The sequence below is a fragment of the Harmonia axyridis genome, chromosome 4 (assembly GCF_914767665.1).
Source record: "Harmonia axyridis chromosome 4, icHarAxyr1.1, whole genome shotgun sequence".
In the NCBI taxonomy this organism is placed as follows: Eukaryota; Metazoa; Arthropoda; class Insecta; order Coleoptera; family Coccinellidae; genus Harmonia; species Harmonia axyridis.
Genome location: NC_059504.1, coordinates 44297628 through 44318083, shown reverse-complemented (window position 1 = coordinate 44318083; position 20456 = coordinate 44297628). Strand labels below are relative to the sequence as shown.

At 36.3% G+C, this 20456-nt stretch overlaps 1 protein-coding gene across 10 annotated transcripts in view; it reads left to right on the top strand.

Moving 5' to 3' along the window:
- The window catches only part of LOC123678563 (pleckstrin homology domain-containing family G member 5), a 363969-nt gene that overhangs the window by 161894 nt on the left and 181619 nt on the right, over positions 1–20456 (top strand). For all 10 annotated transcript variants that reach the window (XM_045615665.1, XM_045615663.1, XM_045615664.1 and 7 more), the window contains one exon: positions 4732–4909. In XM_045615665.1, coding sequence (XP_045471621.1) covers positions 4732–4909 — 178 coding nt within the window. The remainder of the gene's footprint in view (positions 1–4731; positions 4910–20456) is intronic.

Genomic DNA, 20456 nt, shown 5'->3' with positions numbered 1-20456 from the left:
GTCCTAGCTTCGGCGAACATATGTCAGAAATCATATTGAAAAAAATAATTGCCATAAATTTAGTCACCACATTATAATAATAAAGAAATTATTCCAACAATATTTATATCTTTTATTATTACTTAAATTTTTCAAGCTCCCAAAAAAATTCCCAATATTTCAAGTTATTCATCAAGATTTCCACTACCTACTTATGTCCGAATTGAATTTCAATCTTGTATACATTTCTACCAAAGAAGAAACAAGTCGTATCTTAAAATTTATGATTGTTCTATTTCTTATGAACGGCTCTGTATATAATATCTACAATTGGCGAATCAATGGCAATGTTACCTTTGAATTGTGTAGTCATATCGCATAAAATTGACGTTATTGATAAACGACCTGCATTTCCACTAACCTCAATTTGCTGGCGGGAAATATAGGGATATTGGAGATGTAAAAATTTCGATTATGGGAATTTTCATCCCTATTATGGTTTCGGAGAATTGACTCGAAATTCTATTGTTCGTTGCTAGCCAATCACGGGATATTCGATTTTCGGGTCATTTCGGTCTGTAGAATTTTAAGTATAATAAATTGGTATCGTTCGTGAAAACGGTCCACTGATTGTGTTTCAGATTGTGGAGGAAATAAAAATTTATTTTGGTCTCGGAACAATTGATCCCGGATTCGAAAAGCACCGCCAGAACTTCATCATAACGTTTTAAATTAATATTTATATTGGTTCATTTGATTTACTCATTTCCACAACACCAGAAAATATTTAAATAGTGCTTATTATACGTATTGATCGAATAAGCAATAATATGAACTTTCGAATTTTTGAAAATGTCACATCAAATAATAATATCTTTCTACCCATTCGTATCATGCTGCTATTCTAATATGTTGTTATTTGGATATGTTTGAGTTTGAAAAAATTGACAATAAACTTTGACGATTATAAGTAAATGCCAGAAGACGGCAAAGTTGTCTAGGAATAATAATTACAAAAATTACAATTGAAACAGGCTAATTGAAAACTCCCCGGTCTACTATAGTTGAACACATTTTTTTGGCAAAATTCGATATTATTATTCAACATAGTTGCCTTCGAGGGCGATATAGCGATCTTCCAACTCTTCGATACCATTTTTGTAGTACGATTTGTCTTTCGCTTCAAAGTAGGCCTCAGTTTCGGCGACAACTTCTTCATTGAAGCTAAATTTCTTTCCAGCGAGTATTTTTTTGAGGTCTGAGAACAGGAAAAAGTCGCTGGGGGCCATATTTGGCGAATACGGTGGATGCAAAAGCATCCACAGTCTTCATGCAATTTTGACATTGCGTATTGTCTTGATGAAACAGAACCTTCTTTTCTTCAAATGGGGCCGTTTTTAACGATTTCATCCTTTAAACGACCCAATAAAGCTATATAATAATCGCTGTTGATGGTTTGGCCCTTTTGGAGGTAATCAATGGATATTTTACCTTGCGCATTCCGGAATACTGATCTCATAACCTTACCAGCTGACTGTTTTTCCTCGTTTTGGATTCGGTTCATCTTGTGCAGTCCACTCAGCTGACTGTCGATTGGACTCCGGAGTGAAATGATGGAGCCATGTTTCATCCATTGTCACATATCGACACAAAAATTTAGGTTTATTTCACTTTAACAGCTTCAAACACTGCTCAGAATCATTAACACGTTGCTGCTTTTGATCGATTGTGAGCTAGCGCGGTACCCATTTCGCACAGATCTATCTCATGAACAAATATTAGTGAATGATATGATGTACACGTTCTGATGATATCTTCACAATTTCTGCTTTTTCGACACTTTTTTGATTTTTTTGTCGGTGACAGCTTCTTTTGGGCGTCCACTGCGTTCGTCGTCTACGGTGCTCACATCACCACGTTTAAACTTAGCATACCAATCAATGATGGTTGGTTTTTCTTGTGCAGACCCCGGATACTCTTCATCAAGCCAAGATATTGCTTCAACTGTATTTTTTCCCTTCAAAAAGCAATATTTCATCAGCACACGAACTTCTTTTTTTCTCATCTTTTTTCAAAAAACAAAAGTAGCTACATTCACAACGCAATATGTCACAAACTAATGGTCGGACTGCTGTCAAATTTTGACACGAATCGTCTGAAGGTCGGTACTAACTAAAAAGCATATGGATTTGATATTAGCACCGCCATCTGTGCATCAGACCGGGGACTTTTAAATTGGCCTAATATACAGCGATGCTCACGTCAAAATGCAATGTAGACAGAACTTGCTGTGATCGAAATCAAGATTTCCGATGCAATCGTTTGCTAGAACAGTATTTTCCTGCTCTCTTAAAAAATAAATGGTTGTACAATTAAAATAATTGGAAAATTATACGTATTTAATTTTAATTCTTGACTTGGAAATTCGAATGAATTTCCTTGATGGATTCGAATATTTTTCTATTCGGTAAGTTGAGGGATGCGAATTTTTTACTCGGATATATAAACCCATCTTCTAAGTCGAGCATTTTACCGGAGATGGAAATGGGACACTCTTCATACGTACTTTCATGCATTCTGTCGACACACAAATTGCTTATGTCTACACCAGACGGCGGTATTATTCAAATTTATACATGTAGAATTTTCCACACGTATGTAGATCTCGGGAAGGGTCCATACCAGTTTGACGAAATGTACGTTTTCAATATGTGCAAGCCTGAAATGAAAATAGAAATCCGGCTCCCTTGATTGAATCAGGTTTTTTTCTGAATTTTTCTGAATTTCGTTTAAGACGAGAGGTGATATTTCCTTAGTTTTCAACATGCATATGACAAATTTTTGTTTTCTTAGATTTTGGAAATTTCAGATAGAGAAGGCGATAATTTTTTAAGGATTTTTTGTAACCTCGTTAAAACTCAGATCTTCAGCAATTTAGTTGAATTTTGTTATCTATTTTAAACATTAGAGTAAGGCCAATATAATTTTCATTGAAGAATTGTTCATGCCAACCTTATCAAAGCAAATTCAGACCACAAAATACTTTCCTCTATTTTTTTCGAGTAAAAAATTATGTGAAGCAAGACTAACTCATGATTAGGTTTTGAGTAGGTAACTAAAGGGTGTTTTTTTAGAGCTATAGAACTTTAAATTGCAATAAAACAACGATGGATTATTCGATTGACATGAATTTTATTTATCCGCAAGATAATCTTGTGGCATTACATTTTAAATATGATTTCTGGCATATGACCGCCACGGCTGGCTCGGATGTAGTCCAATCTGGACGTCCAATTTTCGATGAATTTTTCCAACATTTGTGGCCATATATCGGCAATAACACGGCGAATGTTGTCTTACAAAGGATCAAGGGTTTGTGGCTTATCCGCATAGACCAATGACTTTACATAGCTCCACAGAAAGTAGTCTAGCGGTGTTAAATTACAAGATCTTGGAGGCAAATTCACAGGTCCAAAACGTGATATTAGGCGGTCACCAAATGTGTCTTTCAATAAATCGATTGTGGCACGAGCTGTGGGACATGTTGCGCCGTCTTGTTGGAACCACAGCTCCTGAACATCATGGTTGTTCAATTCAGGAATGAAAAAGTTAGTAAGCATGGCTCTATACCACCATTTACTGTAACGTTCTGGCCATCATCGTTTTTGAAGAAGTACGGACCAATGATTCCACCAGCCCATAAAGCGCACCAAACAGTCAGTTTTTGTAGATGTAACGGTGTTTCGACATACACTTGAGGATTAGCTTCACTCCAAATGCGGCAGTTTTGTTTGTTGACGTAGCCATTCAGCCAAAAGTGCGCTTCATCACTAAACAAAACTCGCTTATGAAAATCGGGAACAACGGCAATCTCGTTTTGGGCCCAATCGACGAATTAACGCCTTACTTGATGATCGTTTGGCTTCAATTCTTGCACGAGTTGGATTTTGTAAGCACGCAAACCAAGATCCTTCCGCAAATCTTCCATAAAGTGGATGGACACAATTCCTGTGGTCGATGGCGGATAAACTCATTCGGGTCTTTCTCAATGCTATACGCTCTACAGCAGCAATAGCTTCTTCTGCACGCATCGTACGGCGTCTCTGGGGATGCGAGTTATCAATAAGAGTAAACGTGTTGCGAAAACGTTCCATGGTTAATCGAATTAACTGCTCAGATGGACGATTTTGTCGACGATAAAATGGACGTAGTGCGCGATACGTATTCCGCACACAACCATTATTTTCGAAATAAAATTGCATTATTTGCAAGCGTTGTTCAGGCGTGAGTCTATTCATGATGAATTGCCAAATCAAACTGAGAATAAATCACTTGACAGCTGATAAATCGGTCGCCATCTCGAACAGTAATGCCAACTTAAAGTTATATACCTCGAAAAAAAACACCCGTTATAAATATTAATATTTTTATCGTCTGTACAAGCCTCTATTTCGAGATAGCACTAGTACCGAGCGAACTGAAAAGAACGAAGAAGCAGATGAACTGTCTGACTATGGGAACTAGGAGTTCTCGTATATGCAGAGCGATCAGCTTTTTCTAACTACTTTGTTACTTCACGAGTTCACCAAGCGTTTCTCCCAGCCAACAATAACCCAGCATGCGGTACCCTTTCCGGTCAATATCCCCACAATCGGCGGTCGCAATGTCCATAATTCTCGCCCCTTTGGCCAACCGCAATATTTTGGTCAATAGAGTATCTACCTAGTTTACAAGTGCGATATTTCATTACAGCAGACGCCGGCAGCAGAGTATCAGCAGTTCGGAGGATGGGGGTCGATTTCGTCCGCCCGGAAACGGAAGTTTCAGCTCTTCCGGAAGCGGCTGCTCCAAGCTGAGGCGGCACAACGCCTGCAGGCAGAAGAGCAGGGAGTCTTGCGGCTTCTTCGTCGAGAACAGGAGGAACGATTCGGTGAGTGTTTGTCGAATTGTGTTATGGTCAACGATTTTGCGGTAATTGGATTTGATTTTGTTCGGGATGGAACGAATATTGATTCTACAGGTTGTTTCGAATTTCGGTAGCGAATAATTCGAAAATGCTCCATTTTATCAAGCCACAAAAAGAGTGAATATCTTTTTATTTAATATTGTTGAGAATTACATCTCTGTATAATAGAGATGTTGCGTATATTTTGAAATTGCTTTTAATTTGTAGATAAGCCATATATAAACACGAACAAAAATATTTCCATGGAAAAATATAAAAAGTACCAATAAAAAATACGTAAATAAAAATACTTTTCAAAATCTCCGCTGAAACGCTCCATTCAGTCACGGTATTATGGTGACGTCACTGCATAAAAGAGTCGCCACCATAGACAAACTGACTAGTCTATCTATGATCACCACATGCTAACAGTCTGTTAAATTGAACTAATATCAGCTGATATTGACAGTCAAGTCGGTTTGATTACATAATCTGATCTTGTAAACCATAGATGAACTAGTTCTAGATAAGATTAGTTTGTCTCGTTTCAGTGCTATGACGTAAAATTGCCCTGATTGGCGTTCGTAGTCACGTGCTAGTCGATAAGAATTAACACAATTTGAATCAATTTTATTAAATTGAATCCAAGAAATAAGATAATGAAAATGTTATTTTAGTATTTTGAAAATGGCCTTTAATGTGGAAAACCTAAATTCATTTGATTTCATTATATGATGTAACATCCCTATTGAAGACAAAGTACATCATCCAACCTCTATCGATAACAACATATCCTTGTACTTTCGTGAATTTTATAAGACGAAATGTTCACTATTTGATATACAGGGTGATTCACCGCGATGGCCTATTAGGAGTTTATGGATCACAATATTGTGCTGAAAATCTGCATGTTGGGGTTTGAGACAATGATCTTGCTCCTTAAAGTATTTTCAGATCTCTACTTCTCAACTTCCGGTTATACCGGAAACAGACTACTACTTCCTTATTTTAAATGGCACACCCAGTATTGTATCATTAGATAGCTTTTTTTATGACAATTTCAGTAATATGCCAAACCTTGGGTAAAACCTCAACGACTCATGAGTTAATGGGATTCTTATGAAAAAGAATGGTGGCGACGAGCAATCTTTTTTTTTTAATATTTGTGCAGTGAAAATGTTTTTTCGACAAGCCTTTAACATTTTCGATTCTGCAAATATGTAGTTTTAAAAACCTGTTCGCGGTTTGGACGAAAAATGTACAGGGTGTTTATCAGATCATAAACTTGGACAACTCAAATTCATCAAAACTCGATTTTCAAATTAGAATCTATATTTTTCATTATCTCAGTCGATTTTACGTAGAAAAAGAGTGGGAGTTACTGAAGCAAACCATATAACAAAAATGAATACTTTAAGAGTTATCGAGGAAGAACTTTAAATGAGGAAAACCCGCAATTTCTAACTGTGGAGTAGTCTGTGACTCCCGGAAAAAAACTGAAATTCGATTTTTCGATAACTAAATTTGACATTTCAAAAATTTCAAAAAATTAATCGTAATTGAAAATTCTATTGGTTTATGGATTTTTCAATAATCATAACGAAATATCAGTTATAATTCATGAAGTTCATTAGAGTTCTACCTCTAAAACTCTTATAGTTTTCATTTTAGGTATAGGGTTTCGATGAACACTATTTTTGTACGTAGAATCGACTGAAATAATAAAAGTATAGGTTCTTATTTGAAAATCTTGAGTTTTCATGAATTTGTCCGAGTTCATGATCTTGTTATAAACACCCTGTACATTTTTGGTCCAATCTGCAAAAAGTCTCATAATACTACGTATTTGCAGAATCGAAAATGAAGAAGGTTTTTTCGAAAGAAGGTTTTTCTGCCGAAAAATTAAAAAAATGTGAGGCCTCATCGCAACAATTTTTTTCGCAAGAATCTCATTAAATCATGAACTGTTGAGTTTATACCCAAATTATGGCATATTGCTGAACTTGTAATCAAGAAAGCTATCTAATTTTTCAATAATATACTGCGTGTAGATTTGAAATAATGAAGTAGTAGTCTGTTTCCCTATAAAATTGTTATTGGAAATGTAAATGTTGATTTGTATACCTATTTCACAGAAGAGTAAGAGAGATCTGTTGAAATTGCGATCTCTGTAAATCCGAATTAGATAAACTGTTTCTTCCAGTTAACCACCAGTTGCAAGTTTGTGAAATAAATATGCAAGTTTTCAGTTTGTGCATTGTAGAAAGATTCAGTAATATGTATATTCATTCAACGAATCGTGGAAAATTTCGGATGATTTCCTCCCGAACATTGATTCCTTGTAGCTCTGGAATTAACGATTATTACCACTAATCTTCCCTCATTTATTAGCTCACAGCAACTGCTTGTTAACCGTGGACTTTTACTGATGGTTTAGGGGTTTCCACCGATATTCATGCCAAATTAGGGGTAATCAGAACACAACATTGGAAGCCATATGTTGTTACGAGCCATTTAACTTGTCGCATTATTGTACAGGCTGTGTCCGGAATGATTTGACACCTTCAACGTGGGAATCCCCACCTGTGGAAATTACACCTGTTCCAATTGTAATTCAGAAATCGTAAAATGTAGTAGAAATGCTAATCGAATTCCATAACATGAAAATTGTATCATAATTCAGAATTCGAAGTTGTTATTCAGAATTTGGGATTCATCAAGCCAAGTTACTTGACATTTTAACCAACTACTTGATTTGAAAATCAAGCTCGTAAAAAATTACATACTTCAGCTTGACTTGACTTGATATGAGATATTTATTGCTTGACTTGATATTACTTGAGCTAGATATGCACATGGGCGCCCGCAGAAATTTTTCTCAGGGGGGGCAAAATGAAAATAATTGAAAAACAATAAGGCATCCATGATTGTCGTAGGCGACATCAGTATTCCGTTTCTTTCTATTTCTGTATTTATATTTATCACCAGCGTCTACTCTGAATTTCAAAAGATCACTAAAAGTGGTACAGGGTGGACAAAAATACAATAGTTTCGCGTGTGCTCATAAAATAACGCATAATATTCTTTATTAGTTAAATTAACAATATTATCAAAAATACTTATTGTCTAGCGCTAATTGGTTTGAATGTAACACCCTGTAGTTTGTTACATTTTTAGATTAATAAAAATGAGCTGTTTCCAAACATGTTTGGTACTTTTGGTCTAGCAGACAGAATATGAAAGAAATTATTTCTTATGTTTATACATTTTTATCAATCTAAAAATGTAACAAACTACAGGGTGTTATATTCAAACCAATTGCCGTATTTTTGATAATATTGTTAATTGAACTATAATAATAAAGAATGTTACGCGTCACTTTATGAGCACACACAAAACTATTGTATTTTTGTCCACCCTGTACCAATTGGAATCAACATGTGATACATTTTTGGAATCTGCTCAGTCAGAGTAATCGGAAAATTGAGTCAAAATGGGGGTATTCCATTAAAAAAAAATGACGCTGATGTCATTACTCGAAAGTAATTCACCCTGTATATTAGATTATTATTTTAAAATACGGTAAATTAAAATAAAGAATCGACATGTTTCAGGATTATTTCTTAAAATGGTCTGTTTAGCTGAAAATGAATTTTGTTCCATACTTAACGGTTACGGACGCAGTGTATAAGATGAATTTATAAACAAATTGACACGCATGGAGTGCTTTCGGTTCCATGATTTTTCTTCACCCAAGAAGTGCTCAACGCGCCTAAAAAAGTTTTTAATTCAAAAAATACCTCTGCCGATTATGGATTATATGTATAGTATGTAATTCCATTGAAAACCGTAAAATAGTTGTGAATCTATTACTTTCCTTTTTTCCTTGCCCTTTGGATTGAGAAAGTAATATTGAGGGTGTTGTGCTGAAAAATGAGGCATCCAAAATCTCAGGGGGGGCCATGGCCCCCCCTGGCCCCCCCCTGCGGGCGCCCATGGATATGCACGCGTCGCACGGAAATATATTTCTGCAATCTCGTGCGCGCTTAGACTAAATAAGGGGATTCCCCGAGCTCCGACATGACTGAAGAATTCGTCAGTGCTATAAGCTATACATACCGCAAGAAATAGAGAAGCGATGGAAAATGTTATCGCAAACATCCATTAGTGGATATGCATTGGAAGAAGAAGAAGATAAGCTATTAGATGCTTATGTGTCTTAGATCCAGGATGGAAAATTATGGAATCAAACAAAGCCTGGAGGTTTCTCAATAATGAGAAACTTAATTTTTTTATTCCGTTATGATTAACAGTGATTTAATTTATGATTCTATTCCAAAAAAATTGATACAATAAGTTTAATAAATTAAAGTGTTTTTTGCAAGGTTCCTTCTCATTTCATCAGCATTCAAAAACTAAAATTTATATTTCAAAATAGTAATATGTAATTCAGAAGAGGAAAAATTGATTTCAGAAAATATGTATTGAAATTAGGATTTGCTAATTTGGTATTCAGAAATTCGAAATTGCAAGAATTGGTTTCATATACTTCAGAATAAATAAAAATTAATAGCCATATTCTTGACGAAATACTCAGCAATGATTTGAATCAAAGATGACACGAATGATATAAAATAATAATGAAATATATAAAAGGTCAAGCAGAATATATATCAACTATAAAATATAGAATTCTTAATCCTGGGACAACGTTATAGATACCCAGAGTATTCAAGCTTGTAGCTGAACCAAGCTGAACATTCATTCCTGGGGAGAGTAAGTAAAGCTTTGAAACCTGTGGCCATGGATTTCTTATGGGTATGGCCCTACTTATGAAGTTGAAGGGAAGTGTATAACTCCCTTCATCACATTGGAACATGAACTCATATATAAAAAAGACTTTTTCTTTCTGATTCAGAAAAATTGTTCCATTTTATATTACGCAACAGTTATCGATGTGAGTTCAACCTTGACTCGTCAGAAATTGACCTCTGACAAGAATGGAAATCGGAAGTTTGGGATACCCTCGACGTTAACCGAATTATTTCGAACTAGGAACTTTCGGGATTTTTCAACTTTGCCTTGAAAGAATGCACTCAGGATCTTCGGATCAAAAGGACCTTCTTCGTTTCTTGTCCCTTTCGAACATGGAACAAGGTTCGTGTTGTTTCTCATATAAAATATTCAAAGGAGTTTGGTACAAATTCTCGAGTTACAATGTAACTTCCAGCTCACTCAAGTCTAGAAAGTTGGAAGGAGGAATTTCTGGATGGCGGTTTAGGGTTTATACCCCGTAATTCCCTGAAAGGAATTCGAAATTTGAGTTTATTTCCGAGATTGGGACGGAAAAATCGGCTAACTCCTCGAATAACTCTAATTCTCTATTTGCATTCGTATAATGAATATTTGTATATTTAGCACGGGATAATTAAATCTTTTTTGTCATTATATCAGTTTCATTTGCTGAAAACTATTCCAAACTACAGGAAAACCGCAATACAGTGTACATTTTACCAAATAAGTTTTTACCATAACTTTTAAACGGATCAGAGTTTTTCAATTCGATAATATTTGTTGAAAATAACGATTCATTGTGAAACTTTTGCGTGTAGTGTGGCTGTAAAGGCGATAGTTTTCTCATGAAAAATTAAATAAAATATTGTGAATGTATGGATCTTCTGCAAATGTAATAGTGGCTACCATCAAGAATCGGCCTATTATAAGGAATATTTTTTTTGCCAACACTGTGGCATCTTCAGGTAGATTTTACAATTCTTTTTTGATACAAAACACCACTTGTATATCAAATTATATAGGTTACAAAATTGACAGGAGAAATCGTGAAAACTGAAGGACACAATGAACTTTACATTTGCCTTGGGATTTTGAAACTATGTGAAGATAGCACGCCAATTGAAAAGTCTACCTTAGTAAAACACATTTTTTTGGCAGAATTCGATTTTATTAGTCAACATCGTTGCCTTCGAGGGCGAAACAGCGATTATAGCGATCTTCCAACTTTTCGATACCATTTTTGTAGTACGATTTGTCTTTCGCTTCAAAAAAGGCCTCAGTTTCGGCGATTACTTCTTCATTGATAAATTCCTTTCCAGCGTCATTCTTTCGAGGTTTGAGAACAGGAAATAGTCGCTGGGGGCCAGATCTGGCGAATACGGTGGATGCAGATGCAATTCGGGCCCAATTTATGCAATTTTGCCTTTGCTTTCATTGATGAAACATGAAACAGCACCTTTTTTTCTTCAAATGGGCCCGTTTTTTAACGATTTCATCCTTCAAACGATCCAATAAAGGTATATAATAATCGCTGTTGATGGTCTGGCTCTTTTGGAGGTAATCAATGAATATTTTACCTTCCGCATTCCGGAATACTGATCTCATCACCTTACCAGCTGACTGTTGTATTTTTCCTCGTTTTGGATTCGGTTCATCGTGTGCAATCCACTCAGCTGACTGTCGATTGGACTCCGGAGTGAAATGATGGAGCCATGTTTCATCCATTGTCTCATATCGACGCAAAAATTTAGGTTAATTTCACTTTAACAGCTTCAAACACTGATCAGAATCATTAACACGTTGCTGCTTTTGATCGATTGTGAGCTAGCGCGGTACCCATTTCGCACAGATCTATCTCATGTACAAATATTAGTGAATGATATGATGTACACGTTCTGATGATATCTTCACAATTTCTGCTATTTCGATCAATTTCACTTTACGGTCATTCAAAATTATCTTGTCAATCGACATTTTTTTGATTTTTTCGTCGGTGACAGCTTCTTTTGGGCGTCCACTGCCTTCGTCGTCTGGTGGTGCTCATTTCACCAAGTTTAAACTTAGCTGTTGATGGTCTGGCCCTCTTGGAGGTAATCAATGAATATTATACTTTGCGCATCCCCGAATATTGATGCCATATCCTTGCCAGCTGACAGTTGTATTTTTTCTCGCTTTGAGTTCGGTTCATCGTTTGCAGTCCACTTAGCTGACTGTCAACTGGACTCTGGAGTGAAATTATGGAGCCATGTTTCATCGATTGTCACAAATCGACGCAAAAATTCAGGATTATTCCACTTTCCAACACTGGTCAGAATCTTTTAAACATTGTTGCTTTTGATCGATTGTGAACTTGCGCGATACCCATTTTGCACACAGCTTTCTCATGTACAAGTATTCGTGAATGATATGATGTACAAGTTCAGATATCTTCACAATGTCTGCTATCTCGATCAACTTCACTTTACCGTCATTCAAAATCATTTTGTGAACTTTTTCGATTTTTACGTCGATGACAGCTTTTTTTGGGCGTCCACTGCATTCGCCGTCTTCATTACGATCAAACTTAACATACCAATGATGATGGTTGATTTTCCTTGTGCAGACACCGGCAACTGTTCAACAAGCAATATTTTATGAGCACACGAAATTCTTTTTTTTTCAAAAAATAAAAGTAGCTACACTGACAACGCAATATCTCACAAACTGATAGTCGGACTGCTGTCAAATTTCGAAACAAATCGTTTGAAGGTTGGTACTAACTAAAAATCATATGGATTTGATACTAGCACTGCCATCTGTGCATCAGACCGGGTAATTTTCAAGTGGCCTAATATTAAACATTGTTTTCTTTAATGCACTGAATTTTTATTGAAATTTATAATAATATTTCCATGAATATCATATAGTGATTTTTGCATTGAAGAATGTAGCTTGGAAGAAGAGTTTTTCTTCAGGAAGATGAGAGAAAGTTGTAGCTAATAATGGGCAATACTTTGCTGGATTCATTTCTAATCATTCTTCAAAATAATGTTGCATTATCATGTAAAAAAACGCAGATACTTAGAAGCTCACCTTATACATGTTCATGCGCTTAGCTTAAACATTTTAGATCGCAGAAATTCTTCAAGACCCACACCCAGTTCATTAAATTTTAATGCCGCATAAAAATTGCAACCCTACATTAAACGGCGCGGATAGCCAATTGCCTTCTCCTACTGTAGGATTAAAATTTTAATGACGGCATTAAATTTTAATGAACGTTCTTGCAACTGGGTGTATAAGCTTTTACAGCCAACTATCTATTCAAACTAAACGTTACTTCACCAATGAAGATATTTCTGAAATAATTTCTTCAACGAAGTCCAACGACGCCTACGTCTCGTTGAAATTCGGCTAATGCACGTTCACGCCGCCTTTCCAATTGCTCTATCAGAAAAACGATCGAGAATGCCTTTCCCGATAACCCGTCCGACCAAATTGAATCGCTCCATTCGGCGAGCGCGCGGTGTGATTTTACACTCCAAATATCAATCAGGCGGCCGCGAGAGAAATCCGGACCGCTCCGGTGTCCGCATTCCGTATTCCTCCGTCCCGTCCTATTTACATGAACCCTAATGGTCATTGTTATGTAAAACTGTGCAAAATTCATGCGGTAGACTTATCGGATTCCGGAAAACTCGTGTTTGGGGACGCGCGGTGGGAGGATCAGGTTAGGTTCCGATCGTGGCGCCCCCGTGACATTTGGGTCGTACGTTTTCCGTTGACGTTTGAATATTTTCTGTGTATCTTGTGGACGTACGAGTTTAGATGGATTACTATGACGGAAAATATGTTTCTGACGCGATTTTGTTACTTTGCTGTGAATTTTTATGGGAAAATTATTCAAATCATCGGGTTGACAGAAGTCTAGATCAAGAATTAACTCGCATCTAAGATGTCTAAAATACGGGTTCACTGATTAGATTTTGTTGTTTTAGATGGTCTCTAAATGAATATATAAAAGGGTGTTTTTTTAGACCTATAGAACTTCAAATTGCAATGAAACAACGATGGATTATTCGATTGACATGAATTTTATTTATCCGCAAGATAATCTTGTGGCATTACATTTTAAATATGATTTCTGGCATATAACCGCCACGGCTGGCTCGGATGTAGTCCAATCTGGACGTCCAATTTTCGATGACTTTTTCCAACATTTGTGGCCGTATATCGGCAATAACACAGCGAATGTTGTCTTCCAAATGGTCAAGGATTCGTGGCTTATCCGCATAGACCAATGACTCTACATAGCCCCACAGAAAGTAGTCTAGCGGTGTTAAATCACAAGATCTTGGAGGTCAATTCACAGGTCCAAAACGTGAAATTAGGCGATCACCAAACGTGTCTTTCAATAAATCGATTGTGGCACGAGCTGTGTGACATGTTGCGCCGTCTTGTCGGAACCACAGCTCCTGGACATCATGGTTGTTCAATTCAGGAATGAAAAAGTTAGTAATCATGGCTCTATACCGATCACCATTGACTGTAACGTTCTGGCCATCATCGTTTTTGAAGACGTACGGACCAATGATTCCACCAGCCCATAAAGCGCACAAAACAGTCAGTTTTTCTGGATGTAACGGTGTTTCGACATACACTTGAGGATTAGCTTCACTCCAAATGCGGCAGTTTTGTTTGTTAACGTAGCCATTCAATCAGAAGTGCGCTTCATCGCTAAACAAAATAAAATGGATGTAGTGCGCGATACGTATTCCGCACTGAACCATTATTTTCGAAATAAAATTGCACTATTTGCAAGCGTTGTTCAGGCGTGAGTCTATTCATGATAAATTGCCAAACCAATCTGAGAATAAATCACTTGACAGCTGTTGAATCGGTTACCATCTTGAACAGTAATGCCAACTTAAAGTTGTATACCTCGAAAAAAAACACCCGTTACATAACCTTCTTCAAATTATTCGGTCTGGTTAAATGTTGACAGCTTATTGGGCAATATCATTATTTATTCAACCTGCATTTGACAGATAACCATAGTTCGCCATACACCTTCACGAGCCTACCACAAATTGAGTGAACGTTCGAAGTTTGTGGAGGCAATAGCCTCCAAAGAATTCTCTCATTGCCCCGCCGCTCCACATCGATGCAAATTTTGGCAGTTAATAGGTCTCGGTATTAGGGTCGAATATTTGCCTAACTCGAACTTCAACACTGAAGATGCAAATGAACTTAGAGAGTTTGCGAAGTTCTCCAACTTCACTCAACTTTTCCGATATTTTCGTTACACTCTGCCTATAAACGGCTCCCGGCAGTAATCGCATGAGTAATTCTGATTGATAAACCTTTGGATTCGTTTGAGCGAAAAAATGAAGCCCTACTGAGATCTGTACCAATTTCGATTCATGAAGTAGAGAACTCAAAAATCCCATTAAGAATAACGGGTGTTTTTTTTCGAGGTATAAAACTTTAAGTTGGCATTACTGTTCAAGATGGCTAACGATTTAACAGCTGTCAAGTGATTTATTGTCAGTTTGGTTTGGCAATTCATCATAAATAGACTCATGCCTGAACAACGCTTGCAAATAGTGCAATTTTATTTCGAAAATAATGGTTCTGTGCGGAATACGTATCGCGCACTACGTCCATTTTATTTTGTTAAGCGATGAAGCGCACTTCTGGTTGAATGGCTACGTCAACAAACAAAACTGCCTCATTTGGAGTGAAGATAATCCTCAAGTGTATGTCGAAACACCGTTACATCCAGAAAAACTGACTGTTTGGTGCGCTTTATGGGCTGGTGGAATCATTGTTCCGTACTTCTTCAAAAACGATGATGGCCAGAACGTTACAGTCGATGGTGATCGGTATAGAGCCTTGATTACTAACTTTTTCATTCCTGAATTGAACTACCATGATGTCCAGGAGCTGTGGTTCCAACCAGACGGCGCAACATGTCACACAGCTCGTGCTACAATCGATTTATTGGAAGACACGTTTGGTGACCACCTAATTTCACGTTTTGGACCTGTGAATTGGCCTCCAAGGTCTTGTGATTTAATACCGCTAGACTACTTTCTGTGGGGCTATGTAAAGTCATTGGTCTATGCGGATAAGCCACAAACCCTTGACCATTTGGAAGATAACATTCGCCGTGTTATTGCCGATATACGGCCACAAATGTTGGAAAAAGTCATCGAAAATTGGACGTCCAGATTGGACTTCATCCGAGCCAGCCGTGGCGGTCATATGCCAGAAATCATATTTAAAATGTAATGCCACAAGATTATCTTGCGGATAAATAAAATTCATGTCAATCGAATAATCCACCGTTGTTTTATTGCAATTTAAAGTTCTATAGCTCTAAAAAAAACACCCTTTACATCTCCCTCCTAGTTTGATTTATAAATATGTTTAGGGTTTCCTTTAAGATAAGTCGTTTTGATATTAAAAAAAAGCATAGTTCAAGAAAATCGAGTGGATGGATTGCTTCAAAAAGGAAATACCACCACGTGACTGCTCAGTTCAAAACGAAATTATAGATTTTTTCCTCTTACAACTACCGATTTTTATGAGCTTGTCCCAAAATTTCTTTAAACAATAATTTACATTGTGAAATGATAATATTTTTGATTTGCGAATGAATAAAAAAAACAATCTTGGTTACTCTTCGTTCCTCGCAAAATATTCTTGTTTCTGAATAATCCCCATGACTTCTCCCTTCCACCGTCATGCTGGTTTTTGACGTCAAAATCACCGTTCTTGAAGCGTTGAAACTTCTCTCGGCACGTTCTTTAACTAATAGCGGCCTCACCATAGGTATTTGAGGTATTTGTCTGTGCTTATCAGTACTCTGTCGTCTGCAAATCTCAAATGATTGAGATGCGCCCCATCGATTTTCAGTCCTTTCCGATCCCAAGCTAGCTTTTTTAACACATTTTCCAAGGCTAGAGTGAAAAGGTTAGGTGAGATGGTATCACCTTGTCTAACACCTCTACCTAGATTTTTCGAATTACTCAGAATCAAAATGTTTTAAGCAAAAAATATACTTACACCCAGTTTTTTTTTTATTATCCATCTAACGGTGTTGAAAACCCAAGAGGCTCTCACTGTAGGATTAAAATTTTAATAAAGGGATTAAATCTCAATGAAAGTATCTGCATATGCGTGTTCCACTTAACAAAATGTCGAGAATTATTGAACGCGACAAGTTTCGTCACATAAAGCTCAATCCGACTTCGAACAGTCGATGACCTCGACAATAAACCATAGAAAAGCGTACTGTTCTTCTTTTTTACTCTCAATCCCCCCCTTCGCGTTAATCTCACTAACCAGCGCCACTCCGTGGGCAGACTCATAGGGTGAGCGTCCGAATGGCCGCGGGCTTAGCGTCCCGACGGCTGGCGTCCCGTCGTTCAGTCCCATCGCAAAACCCGTCGACGCCAGAAGCGTCGCCAACCGAGCCGAAGAGAGGTGCGCGCCGGAAGCGTCGAGACGTCAACCGTAGGAACGCGGACGGCGCGAATATTTTTTTAATGCTTTGTTTTTTGTATAACTTGTAAATCGCGAGGAAGTTGTTGATTGGATTGTGTGATAGGTTGAGGAATGGAATTTTTCGTGTGGTTGGAAGATTTGTAAGATTTTTTGTAGTTTGTGGGCGAATATTTTGGAATATTTGGGTGTTTTGGGTTACGCAGCTTTTGACGGGAAAACAGATTTTGTACGATTCTGGAGGAAATTTCGATTATTTTCTGATAATTGAATGTAGGTTATCTATTGTAGCATGATCATAGCGTAGATTTATATATGTTTAGAACATTATAGGTTCCATGTCTTTGTGTTAATCTACAATAGTAACTGAATTTCCTGAAAAATCTCCAATCTTTCTAATTTCAGGCCACGCAATTAATGGGAAAATTTTCCCGGTATGAATTTGCCCGAAACAATTGAATACTGTGAACTTTACACAATGGTTAGTTTTATTTTAAAAACAATCAACCGGAAAAATTTGGGTAACGACAAAATTACAACGAATTTTTTTTCTTTTGACGAATTCTTAGGCCCATTTCAGCCTCTATTTTTTTTCAATTTCAACTTGATTATTCGGCAACATAACTTTTCAAATGCCGTACTCAGCTTCTTGTTCTGATTAAATACAGGGATGAACAAAAATAATGAAAAGTAAGTTTTCATTCAGAACACCTTATGAAATGACACGTTGACAGACAACAATGTTTACACACTCACACATGTTGCCTCATCTTTTCTGAACATTTCTTTAGTAATTTTTTTAGTAATTGCGATATCTTGATATTGAGACAAGTACAGCAATGAATGGTTTCATACACTGAAAAAAAATTGTTCATTGTATTAAAGAATGGCAATCATCAACTTCAATTAATTGATTTTTACAATGTTCTTCTTCATCAATTTAATTTAATTTCGTTCTCCAACGTATACAGGGTGTTTCAAATTAAGTCGGCACCATTGCTAACTCCGTTATTATTGATGCTACGATGTCGGTTAAATGGGAAAACTAGTAGCATTTTTAGTGGTCTTCTCGATGCCGAAAACAAAACAAAAATGACAGTCGCGTTGTCATAATATTTCATGAAATGATATATTTTTTTCAATGAAACACCCTTTATTTTTTCATGCATTTCGATTAGTAATAACATTCTCAACAACAAAGCTCATTTGGCTTTTTTCGTAAAGGTGAAAATAAGACAGTTGTATTAATAGGAAACATTTATAACAAACTGATTTGATAAAGCGCTATAAAATATCGAGTGAATGGTCAAAAACAGCGAGTTCTTATTGAACACATATTTGGGCCCTTCTATTGACACTATTGATTCAAAAAATGAATGCAGCTAGCGGAATGGCTTCAAGATGGAAATTACCGTTTTGTATATTAATATCAAATAGCTTAGTGGTGTCGATTGAGTAGTGCTACATTATGATCACGGGTTTCACGAGTTCACATCCCAGCGCACTTTTTCTTTTTAATGTCTCATTTTGCTATTAGTAACAAAATATTGTCATTCGTATAAGTACAATAAATGGTTTTTCAGACAATCATGAGATTTATTCGCCAAAACAAATAAATTTTTTGTATTTTCATAAAATATATCTAGATTGGAATTTTGTAAAAATTAGTAAAAAGCATAAAAATAAAGGATTGACGGAAGGACACTGCTCTTGTCATAGTGAGCTCAATTTTTCTGTGCTCATGAACAGTTGAAACCATAGATATATTGAGACTCTCAGGTAAAAAAATGTTTTTGACCATTTTCTATTATTTATATTGATACGAACCATACGATGTTTTATATTTTTGAAATCAGAAAAAATTAAGCCCTCAAAAAATGATGCAGAAATCTAGTATTCCCATTTGAAAAAACATAACTTTGGGTCATAGCTTCGTAATTAAAAACCCTTTTGAAAAGAAGAGCACGCCACTGGATTCTACGTAAAAAAATGCCTGTATAACGTTTTAATTTCAGAGCTCTATCATCAATATTAGCGGAGATATATATGTTTTTCGATATCGCTATTCTTCCAATTTTCGCTTACAAATCGAAAACAAAAGAAGGTGGCCAAAAATGAATACTACCCTTGTTAGTTTCTCAGAAAAAGAGACCGACAATGGGGTATCAGATTTTGTCTATCTCCTCTGGTTTAAAAGTTGTAGTGCTAAAACATCGAAATTTGCACACCCTGTATAATGACAAAATATCAATAAGTAAACGTCAACGTGTCTTTTAACCTTATTGTGTATACAATTTTTAATTGTATACAACCTTTAGTCAAGTTTTGTAAAAATGGTTGTCCCTTTCAATTAACTTAACATATTACCCTGTGTGCAAAAACTGGTCCTAGCAAAACTAATATTGTGTGACATTATAATAGTGTACTCAAATGGAGAGTAATGACAAAAAATTGGAAATTCCACGGACGACTTTTTCATTTAGAGTGTGAATTATGAACTGAACGAATTCCATTTTGAATAATGTTTGACCCACCCTGTATCTAACAATAATTTTTATTAAAAACCAGTCTAAAATTATTACTTTTAGGGTTAGCAATATTTGTCGCACCAAAGTGTTACATTCAATATATTTTCCTTCGAAAAATGTTACTTTAAAGAAATGCCATTTTCCAACTTCGACGACACCCTGTATCTCGAAAACTAGTCATATGATTGAGTTGGACCAATAGACTTTCTTGTTCAGGAGGTCATATTCTACAAAATAAGAAAATTTCAGAAAAATTAACCGGTGACAATTTTTCCATTAGGCTGCTGCCTAGTCCTCTAGGAATAGTTATTTATAATACAAGTGCAGAAGGCATTGATATTCTTCCACGAGTTCAAAATTCAAAAACGAGCCACGAAGTGGCGAGTTTTGGAATGAACGAGTGGTAGAATGAGCCTTCTGTACAAGTATTATACATTATTTCTCTAATTCAATGCATTTTCATTGAAATTAATGAAATATTTCCATAAATATATTTTAGTGATTTTGGCTTTGAAAAATGTTGGTTGGCAGAACTGATTGCTTTAAGGCGAATTGATGAATTGACAGATAAAGCCGTGAACGGAATAACCACAGAATTAGAGAAATTTTTCTCTAATTCTGTGGTTATTCCGTTCATTCTTCCACATCTTGTAGAACAAAATCGTGCGAGAATATATCAGAAACGCACAGTTTTCTTGGTTATATTTTATTATTCTATGTTG